The sequence below is a fragment of the Athalia rosae genome, chromosome 4 (genome assembly GCF_917208135.1).
Source record: "Athalia rosae chromosome 4, iyAthRosa1.1, whole genome shotgun sequence".
In the NCBI taxonomy this organism is placed as follows: domain Eukaryota; kingdom Metazoa; phylum Arthropoda; class Insecta; order Hymenoptera; family Athaliidae; genus Athalia; species Athalia rosae.
In genome coordinates, this window is record NC_064029.1 from 1,068,873 (window position 1) to 1,080,271 (window position 11,399).

An 11,399-nucleotide genomic window follows, 5' to 3' on the forward strand; every position below is an offset into this window, starting at 1 on the left:
GAATATAGATCTTTACAACGCCCATTAGTGGCGCTAGTAAATGTGTTTTGCGATAGTGGGGCAATATTTGAAATTTCAAAACTGTTCAAACAGAGAAGCAAAATTTATGTTCACAAATGAATCATCAACTCATTTTTCATCATTGGATTACTATAGTTTATCATTTTCATTCGTCATCAAGTGATTTTCCTAATAATTTTCACTCAGGTATTAGAAATCTGGTCCATAAAATTGCAATAAATAATTATTTTCACTTCACATAGTTCCTACGAATGAATTATTTGTTTCAGCCTATTCGACTTTAACGGATGAAGTAAAATTTCTTTCACTTAAATACAACGATTCGGTAAATCTTTAATCACAAATACGTGTAAAGACATCATGGAAATAAATGTTCAGAAATATGTCATAAAAATGAGTACATAATATCATCATATAAAACCATACAAAGCTATACAATACATGTTATACACTACGTGTTATAGGCACGTTGTATAAAATATCTAACGCAATCGACTGGATACTATCCATATTTATGGGTATAGGAATGATCGTTGTTACTTGAAATTTAGGTAAGGTTCTTACATTTCCTACAGGAACGCTGAAAATCACAAAGAAAACTAAAAAGTTGACCAAAAGGTAATGTATAAGTGAGTCATTCAGATTGAAATATAAATTTCTATTTTTTTGTGTAAGTCTTTTCTACTGGGATTTCGATTATAAGTGATAATATAATCAAATAAGATGTTGTTTGGATATCTTCTGTCTCCATCTGCCACTTGATAATCGCTGCATACGTGCATCCTTTCATAATAAAAAAATAGTAGACATTATATTCCCAATCATTCACTAATGCAGACTGTAATATACAGATGGAAACCGTGTAATAAAGACGAGATAAACTATAATTCTATAAACTTCCAGAGATAAAAGTGTGGAGTGCTTCTTAAAAACTGTTACAGCATGTTGCTATGACAGGATTATTAATTTATGTAATATTCATATCTTACCGGTTTGAAAAATATTTTGTTCATCACATCAAAAAATTCCCCACAACCTTCCTTGAATGAGACCACAATATATTCAAATACCGTGTCAACATAGCTTGTTTCCTCATACTCATCATGTTCTTCGTAAAAAATATATTGATAAATCTTTGGAAGAAACACGATCAGAGCACACATCATACATCCAAAGAACACTGTAATTGGTAAGAAATAATTTCATATTTCATTCAACCAGCTTGATAGTCATATGATTTCCGTTCAGATTCTCACCTACTTGATGTTCTCTGATTGATTTAAGCCTGGATGTTCTGCTGGTATTATGTTTGTTCTGCCGGGGTTTATGATTGTATGGAATGGTAGAAGATATTATTGAGTCTTCATTTTCTACAGGGAATAATTTTTTTAGTATGGCGCTTAGAGTACCAGCAGTAGGATCGGAAGATGATCTCATGTTACCATTCATATAAATTTGTTTGGTTCCAATTGTATCAGAAGACGGTTGCAATGTTAAATCCCTGGCAAATCATATAAGCTTAGAATATTGATAATTATTGATTGTAAGTAACTCAGCTTTTATGATGCTCACAAAGTTTTGTTGATCATAGTAGATAATACTGAACATTGTTTCAAGGTCCTGATCTCTGGGGGACTGAGTTCCATTTGATTTCCTAGGGGCGAATTATCATTCGACTGATTTCTACTCAACTCAGGAGATTTTTTATTCTTTGACTGAGGTGCACCCATAGCTACCTGACAAAAGTACCGCTGTTGCAGGCTCTTGTCATCCTTCATTTTGTGTAGCTTTAGTTTGTTATAGTATTCCCAATAATTTTTGTTTAAGAGCTCTTGCGTTGTGACTGGTATTGAGGTTGGCTTTTGAATAATTATATCTGTATCAGCTCTAGGCGATCTCAGTGGAGATATAACGCGTTTTTTAAAATCTAGAGATGAAGTAATTTGAGCACTTTTTTGGGGCTGTCTTTGATATGGTTTAATACAATGTTCTTTTTTATGCCCATTTAGGTTTCTTGGATGTGATTTGACTTTAATATTAGATGTCTTTTCAATATTATTCACATTCTGCTCATGACCAGAAGTGAGCTGATACTGCTGGGGTATAGGTGGATAATTACTTTCCGAATCAGGTGTCAATTGATGGGTACTTTTAGATAAATAGGATCTTGCTTTTTTTAAATGAGGAGTTCGTGGCTTTCTACCAGTCCTGATTGATATTTGTGGTTCAGAACTTTGAACACGTCTTCTATTTAGCGTTGAATGAAACCCCAATTTCATCTTGCGTTTTTGTCTCTTGGGTATATCTTTGGCTTGGTCATGAGTTGGCATCACGGTTTTGTATTTTGAATCTGATTCCAAAACTGTTGTGTTTTTCTCAAAGTATGCAGTTTTATATTCTGCTGGCTGAATTTTTTTGTCCTTCTGATCATCAATTCTACTGGAGAAATTTGCAATTACTCTGTCAATGGGGCGATTATAGTTTTTATCTCTTCTACTGGATAATATTGGCGTAGATTCTCGAGTTACGTTGTCTGAAAACTGTGATTCTGTGTCAGTAATTCGACATTCCTTGTAAATGCAGTCTCCATCATCTCTAAAGTATGTGATATCGAGTTTAGGCTGAATGCTTTGCTTATTTTCTCTCAAATCGGTTGTTAATCCTTGACATGGATTTTCTTGGTGACAATAGATGTGGAAGTTATGTTTGGGTAAAATATCCTTAGAGATGTTTGAAAAATTTTGTTGTGGAGAGCACTGAATATCCTTCAATAGCTTTTTAGGACTTGATTGGTGATTGTGTCCATCACTTTGATTTGTTTGCGTTGGCCCCTTCAAAATTGGGTCTTTACACTGCTGAATCAAGGAAGTAGTGTTTTTATCTGTATTTTCGACTTTCTTGGTCTCAAAATTCATGGATAGATTCGAAAATTGGGGCATACTATCGCTCGATAATTCAAGTCTCGGAATTATCATGTTATCAAAAGGAAGTGCTGATTGAAAATTGGATGCTGGTGAGTATGGAAATTGAGGAGGGATATCAACCGTCGATTGTGGCTGAGCTGATATTTGTACTGGAACATTTTGGTAGCTCAAAACTGGGACTTGCACATTGTAACATTGTGTCATACATTTTCCTTCCGGTGAATACGTGATATCTTGTACATTTCCAGATGATGTCACTTGGATTTTTTTTTCAACCTTCAGAAAAATCTGTCCATCCTTTCCCTGTTTCAGAATAAGAAGATCAGTTAGATTGTTTTCAGCTAATTGTAAGTTACAAGACCGCACTTGAGCAGCTTCAAAGAAATTCGAGCACACAATAATACTCACCGGACAGCACTGCACAGACGGATTCTTGAAAACTCCATCGAGGGGGATCTTTGGTATATTATTTTCCACATTCTTTGGAGTTTCATTTTCCAAGGAAGTGATGAGTACTGGTGTTTCCGATTTAGACTGATCTCGAGTGTAATTTTCAAGACTTGGACCCTGGATTTCAACCAACTTCTGTTCACCTAATTCGGCACCACTTACCACTGATTTGTTCAGACTATCCGTAATTTCTGTGCACATCGTTTGTACACCTACAGTTTCTGTTCCTTTACAGTTTTCGTCTGGTTTTTCAGCTTTCTGTTGCAAGACAACTTGAGGTCTATGAATCACATTATTGTAGATAAATTCTGTCACTAAATACACTACAGTGTGGATTGAAGTATTCTAATATACCGATCACCATCCTTCCACAAAGGATGATCTTTATCCTCAAGTTTGCAATTTCCTGATGCAGTTATTGTTGGAGAGTTAATATTAATTTGTTCATCGATTTCTTTGTCTCTTGTGTTAGTTGAGGTCATTTGGCTCTTGACGGTTGTTACTCTAATGGTTGATCATTAGAAACACTTGTGATTCGGGCAGAATTAAATTTTTTCCAAATATTGTGTCTACATAAATTATACATGAAACCTACTTCTTGAATCTTGGATCAGTGCACCCAGATTTTCTTCTGGGCTGATGACTCTGCTCATTTGGATGTTTTTGAGCATAATGTTGACAATCAAAGTTCCCCAAATCTTTCATTGCACCAAGCTTGGCCGACCTGTGATGAAGGATGAGGACTGTAAAGCTTGTGAGAGGTTTCACGAAGAAAATTTGGAGCATTGGACTGATTACATACTGAAATTGAGGGATTCGTACGACGGGTTGACTTGGTTGAGGCATACCCGTGGTTCCATTGACAGTACAGGTAGGCTCTATCAGATCCCCAACTCCGTTGCTCAACCTGCGCTGTGGTATCTTAGGCCAAGAAGGATCTGCTGGCAGTCTAAATTTCCAGAAGAATGAGTAAAGTTATGGAGTTACATTAGCTTTCCTATGTAAAAGAATGACATACCGCAGCGAACCAAGATTGTATTTTTGCTGAGAGGGCAATAGGTTTTCGCTATTAACTAGAAATTAAACGTACAGAGTATAGGTTCATGACAGTTTCCAAAATCATTCTAATCAGCTACCTTTTATGTTTAATCTGAGAGCAGTGTTTTCATCGTGGCATGCCATGTCAAAAGAGTCATACATAATTGAAGTTTCGTAGAAGCTTCAATGTTTGCTAAGTAGGAAATGGTCAACCCAGGAAGGTGTTTGAGTGAAAATTACATTGTATCGATAATAACTGTCTAATAAAACCAATTTGGTTTAAGATGTGAGATTATCATTTGTTATTCGTAGTAACTAACGAATGGTTTTGTTTCATCTCCAACTATGCAAGAACTTTTGTGTTGGTGATGGTAGCAAGTGGATAATGCGATGAACAAAAAACCATTCTGGCTACCAATATATTCATTTCATTCTTTCATATGATACATATATAGAATTATATTCTGTAATTAGCTCTTATTATATTTACATAACATACAGTGATAACACATACAGGAACAGTCAGCTATAATTAACGATAAATAATTACAACTCTTTCATTAATCAACTGAGAAAATTATGTATTTCACAGACTGATTTCAGTGCTATAGCATTTTTGCAGCAATGATTCTAATTCCTTACGGCATTTCATGGTATATCCAACTAGTACATAATATTTGATTGAATTTCTTGAAAAAGGTCTATATACCGAATAAAAATTGAACTGTAATTGTATCAAAACAAGTATCATTGTACGTCAGTGACATTTCGGCTAGTTTTACTAATTATTTTATCAAACAGACTCTAAACTGTGGGGATCTTAGCTGCGATAATAATTTCGCTGTTCGGTGTCAAATATTTGAGTATTTATGTATATACACAGGGATTATAGATACATAGATATACATAATACATTTGTGTTTGAAGAAAAATTGATGAATTACTGTCAATATATAGGTACAGATATTAGTATGTAATCATCAATTCGATCAATGAAGATGCATAATGTGCGCATCAACTAAATTCAATTTTAATAAGGTAGTTATACGAACAGGTATTCATAATTGGTAATTATTGTGTATAGTTGTGCGAGAGATCATATCTGACAAAAAATTTCTCTGAAGTAACCGAAAATACATGGTGTCAATGTATAAAAGTTAATAATCGTGATGACTAGATACTCCATTATGCGAAATACTGTATATTTATCAATTCTAAATATTGATAATACACTGACTTGTTCAAACATACTTCCAATATCCTTTGCCATTTAAGTACTCTGCAATAATCGCCGAATACACTTTAATAGTTTACCAAATTTTATACAATTTTTTTTTATGTTCAATAAATTTACTTTATGTTGGTCCTGAAGTATAACCAATTATGTTTATTGTTCCTCGACCGAAATAAAACTATAGAAATATCTCACTTACAGTGTCTTAGACAATTTAAGGTACCTACTTTAAATATTTGGCTGTTTTTCTTTTTAATTATTTTTTTCCTAAGCTCGCAACTTAGAAAAACATACCCCACCTTTTATAACTATATATGATCAAAAATAGTTCTTTCCAAACGTCGGATTGTATTAAGTGTACAAAAAATTGGTGATATCAGTTACTGATGCAGAATTAATTATTCATTTTGGTATAATCAGGAATAATAATTGAAGGTGTATGACATTTCTATACTTTTCAATAATTACTCTGGTTCGAGTATCACTGCACTCATCAATTTCGGATGAAATTATCTGAGCTTTGAATAAATTTGGGCTCCACATAACATACATATATGATGGCTACTGTAAAATTAATTATATCATATGTCAAGCATAAACGAAATCTAAAGATATGGCAAATATCAACAATAAGTAAAAGATTCTAGTAAACAAACAAAGTAATATAATTGACCTAAGGCCTATAAGAATTTAACAGTCTATACAATGAATATGATATCACAAATATAGTTTATACCTCTACAGTTCTTTGTATTCAAGTATTGGCAAAATTACTGCGTGAAATGTGTTTATTTACATGAGAATTGCCTTGCAATTATGATTGATGAATTTTCGATAACGACACTATGAACCAATGCAATAATTGTACAATACTACACAACAATTTGTAACATTAGGATAGATCTAGTTGCTCGCAGCAACTATTAATATTATAGGTGATACCCCACAAGGACTTCATTGAGGGTACTTGTTGGGTCATAAAAGTATTCAAAAAGAGTATGTTACTGTGCAAAGTGATCCCACGATATAAATATTTTTTAGCTCCACGTGAGTTTTGATTTTGTTTGCCGATTTACAAAAACACCATCAACAACTTTTCATTACATGAAATAACCTGTTCTTAATAATCAGCAACGTACTTTGGAAATAATACAGAAGAATGCTTCAGATAAAAGTTCTACTACTTGTACCCCAGCACTACTGCAAATTTTTGAAAAATTGAGCTTTAGTTGAACTTGTTTGTATATTATATAATTTTGAATCTTAATGGTTGACAGTAGGTGACGTAATCGAACCACAGCAATAGAACTATTGTTCCAAAAGCAAACTCCTGGGACCATAAGTACGATCAGCCATACTGCATGATGTTTACAAAAACACCAGGTGTCTAGTTCAATTATTTGTGGATAAGTTGTTGCAGTGTTCAAACAGTAACATGTGAAGTGTATTAGACTGTCTAGTGATCATCGTTATTTTCATTGCTTGGTAAAGCTGCCAGTTGCCAGCTGATAATATAATGGAGGCACGTAAAGAGGCTTTAATAGTACTTATGTAACAAATTGCAAAATATTTCAAGACCGATTTTTTGTCAGACTGTATTATACCCGTTCTCATACCAAGTAAATATATCGAGGGCAAGGGACATTTGAAAACAGCTTAGAATGAATATGAGAAAAAGAACGTTACCATCAATGATAAAGTTACATGAGTGTATTCGAAGATAGATAAATTTTTAATCAAACAATGTTATTTGGCAGTACTAAGCAAGTGAAAGGACAATAGTGGAATGAGAAATTCGGAATTGTTTTCTTGAAAAATAAAAACCTTCAATTTCTTGAAAAACTTAATCCATGCTAGGAAGATAATAGTAGACTATATTTATTGTCAGTTCAGGCTTCATGCTCGCCATTGTTTATACAAATCAACGATTCCGTTTGTTCTGCTTCCAAGTCTTGTATTCTAAAAATTAGAAATCTGATGAAGCAATACAACATTTGTCTTTTTTTTATGCTAAGAATAGCACTGTAGGTTGTGCCAAAAATAATATTTGAGTGAAATGTTATCTTACCTATCTGAGGATCTGCTCCTTCGACATATCCATGTGTACAATCTTTTAACTACTTCTAGGACTGGATCCCAATTATCATAGTATGTCAGAAGGGAAACTGTTAAAAAGGCTATTAACATAGGAATAGTTCCCAAGTAAAACATATACGGGTATTCGACTTTTTTTAATAAAACGTCTGCCAACATTGACATCGGCATCGTCAAACTGATGGCCAATGTTGCAATGAGAGAAGACGTCAAGAAACACCCCCTGAAAATATTTATTCCATGTTGTTGGAAGACGACTGGTAATACTGTTGTATAGTTGCGAGTGTTAGAGAAGAAACGTAACTCACCACAGCCACAGAACTTCGCTTAAAACAGTACCAATTAGTCCATTGATTATTAAAAATGTCCATTGGTGAGTATCCGGCCATTCAAATTTTTCCCAATGTCCATAATGGAGTATAAAAAATAAAGGCCACAGTAGGGTCAGATTGAAGAGCCCCACAAATCCAAAGAACATTGGTATATCCATTTTATCTTCGTGGTCGACTTTTCTTCTGAGAAAAACTAAGTACGCTGCATAGAAAAAGGCACTGACCAGTGCCAAAATGATACCTGTTGGTACCCTGTTGGCTTCTATTGTGAGGTCTGATAAGCCTACGAGTACCTGTGCAGGGAAAATTGAATTAACCCCACCCCCAATCGTTATTGAAAGATGATCTGACTATAGAATACTCACAAGCCCAAAGATGCTGACAAAAACAGCAACGAGCTTTGATAATGTGAATTTATCACTACCATTACTGGGGAATACTGCAGCGAGTAATAGTGTGAATAAACTAGATGTAGAAGACAATACTGTTACAATTCCAGCTTCAGTTTCAGCCAGCGAAATTTGATAGGTATAATTTGCCATAAACCACTGCGAAAAAATTAGTTACATTCGTCAGGATTATCATACACCACCCTGACTGCTGAGAGATTTGAAGAATAGTAAATACGTACCAATAGGCAAAACATTAGCGCAATTTTAGCAACTTTTTGCACAGAGAATTTGTTTGCTTGCCTCTTAGCATGTTCGCCTGCTCTCACACTTGCTTGATAACTAAGCCTAGCTAATAGAGCCTCTGTGGCATCACATTCGGACATATGTCGAACTTCTGCTAATTTGCTGAACCTCACAGAACGTATTGAAGAATCGTCACTTTCTGTTCCAGAGGAACGATCACAGTGTTCAAGTGTTTTTATTGGTACAAAGGTAGGATCACTCTATGAAACAATGTATAAAAATTTCAAATAATTCCTAACTTGGGAAGAATATGAATTTCAGTAAGAACAGAATCAAGCATAGGATTATCTAATGAAAATCGAAATGGTAGATATCTTGAAATTAATAGACCCATATTGTATTCGAATCTTTCAATGTCGTTTCGAAACCCTTATAAATATTCAGAGCATATTTCGAATCTATGCGTTAGTATACACAGATTAAACGATTCAACAAGTCTTATAAATCGACCCAAATTTGTTGATTGCAATCTATTTGGAAAATCTCTAAATCATACTTTCATGGATAATCTCTAAGCAGTATAATGGGCATCACGTCTACAAGCACCAACAAAATATTTGGCGTTTAAAGCTGCAATTTTTAATTTTTTGCATATTTCTGTATATGGGAATAATTGCTTTGATTCTTTCCCATCTCTTTCGAAGTATCCAAGTTTAAGAAACAGAGTGAGTCTCACCAGGCTTGTGTTAGCTTCCGCATAAAAATTGTCGTCTTCTATATTAGGATCTATAAACTATTGAAAATGTTGTTTCAATCAAATTTATCAAAATGCACTCAACTAGGTCAGATATACTCATAAATAATTCATACCATATAAGTTGCAGGTTTGTTACATTGGTCCCGCCATGGGGGCCAAAAACATAGACCGAGCAGGTATAACGTAAACATTGAAGTTTTAATATATGTACTGAAAAATGGCTTCTCAAAGGCAGCTTCTCGATAGATGTACTGGAATATTTCAAACAAGTTTTGAGAATTACAGATATTCAGGGCCGAAATAGAGTGTGGCGGAGAAATAAGTGAGAAGTCTTACTTTGGTCAGCTCAGAACTGGACACCCAAATAATATCAACCAACAGTAGAACCAACAGACCTAGAACAAGCCTCTGGGACTTATTCATTATAGCCGCTAGTCTGTGAGGATCATCTGTCATCCCTTGATGTCTGCGTTGTCTCAGTTCAACTGAACAACTCATTTTAAATGTAGTCTAGAGTTAAAATATATTCTCACGGCGCCATGGCTGCTCTGCTGGGGGAAATTTTTTATTCCAGAAGGCACTTACAAAGTATAACACCACCAAAATTAGTATTTAATATCAAAGTTTAATTTTTAAGCTGGCCTTTCAAAAAACTTCGAATTCGGATGAAATGGAGAAGAAAAATCTTCGTTGGGAATTCTAGTCTCTACGTAAAGTAAAAAAAAAAACTGGTACTATGCAGAGAGGTTACACATTATTAGATAATGAGTTTGTCAATGGTTTGCCATTGACAGCCGATAACAGGTGGAAGTTGGGTGGGATTGGAAGCGAAGCAGATAAAAATAGTGAGATATGTAAAGCAAGGTTGTAACCGGTAACTAAAATTGAAAAAAATATGCGCCTTTCAGAGAATTGTGGTGCAGTATGTGGGTGTAAAATAGCATCTAGAGTTCGATTGATGAATAATATCTTATCGTGAAATTACTCACCATGCGATAATAGTGAAGTTTTATATCATGATTGATCAATTACTTTGGCGCAAATGTCTACATTTTAAATTGCTTATTATAACTCCGAATTACTGAATCGACTCTAGACCATTTTTTATTTATTTAGTTTGTAGTATATTCTACGAATCTTAAGTAAGATCATTCGATGATAAATTTCGACGAAAATCTTCCTGGCCAACCAAATATTTCAATATTGCATCACTGTTGACGTTTACACGGTCACTACACCAGGCTTCTTGACAGCCATGTTAGTCAGGTTGGTTTTCCAATGACGTATTTTAGCTATAAATTTTCCCGGCAAAAGCGCTGTCGTCAACAATTGAGGCGGTGCCATTTCAAATTCTTTAAAAAACTCACCAACAATGCTTTTACATTCAAAGAATTTTTTTCGAGTTCGGGGTCACAAATCAATATTTTCTTCAATTTGAGTTTCTACTGTAATCTGATGTAGTTCGGTCCCAAAAATCCGAATCCATAAGTCAAATTGATCTATCTATAAAATTGATCGAGTTATTGCTAATCTTTCGCTTTTTGGAGCAGAAAAATGAGGATGTCTCGATAACAAAAATTCGTAGCTCAATTTAGCTTTTAGATTCGTGTTCCTGAAGTCGAAATAAGTAAGAAAAGTGTAATTGAATCGATTTCAAAATTTCTTCATTTTTGGCCCAAAAATCGAAAAAATCCAAAGGGATACCCCATGGATTTTTGTCGATTTTGGACCAAAAAAAAATATTCCATTTTATATGCTATTCTTATATATTTTGATCCCGGGAATCCAAATCCGGAAGCCAAATTGATCAATCTATAAAATTGATCGAGTTATCGCCAATTTTTCACTTTTTGCAGCAGAAAAATTGAGATATCTTGATGGGGAAAATTCTGAGCTCAATTTTCTCAACGGATT

At 34.3% G+C, this 11,399-nt stretch overlaps 1 protein-coding gene and 1 pseudogene across 4 annotated transcripts; both read right to left on the reverse strand.

Moving 5' to 3' along the window:
* Positions 1–47: 47 nt before the first annotated feature.
* LOC105687438 lies at positions 48–4,701 on the reverse strand (annotated as a pseudogene).
* Positions 4,702–4,988: 287 nt separating this feature from the next.
* Positions 4,989–10,613, reverse strand: LOC105687604 (solute carrier family 35 member F5). Of its 4 annotated transcripts, none has more exons than XM_020853165.2 (9): positions 10,475–10,613; positions 9,822–10,036; positions 9,599–9,736; positions 9,465–9,521; positions 8,725–8,988; positions 8,459–8,641; positions 8,070–8,386; positions 7,736–7,984; positions 4,989–7,641 (listed from the first exon to the last, which is right to left on the reverse strand). In XM_020853165.2, exons 2-9 carry the CDS (start codon positions 9,981–9,983, stop codon positions 7,557–7,559), a joined length of 1,455 nt encoding a protein of 484 aa, XP_020708824.2. In that variant the 5' UTR covers positions 9,984–10,036; positions 10,475–10,613; the 3' UTR covers positions 4,989–7,556. The 4 variants fall into 4 exon arrangements, with proteins under 4 accessions (XP_020708824.2, XP_020708826.2, XP_020708825.2 ...); XM_020853167.2 differs by having other exon boundaries at positions 9,822–10,065; XM_020853166.2 differs by having other exon boundaries at positions 9,822–10,033; positions 10,475–10,612.
* Between the last annotated feature and the right edge of the window lie 786 nt (positions 10,614–11,399).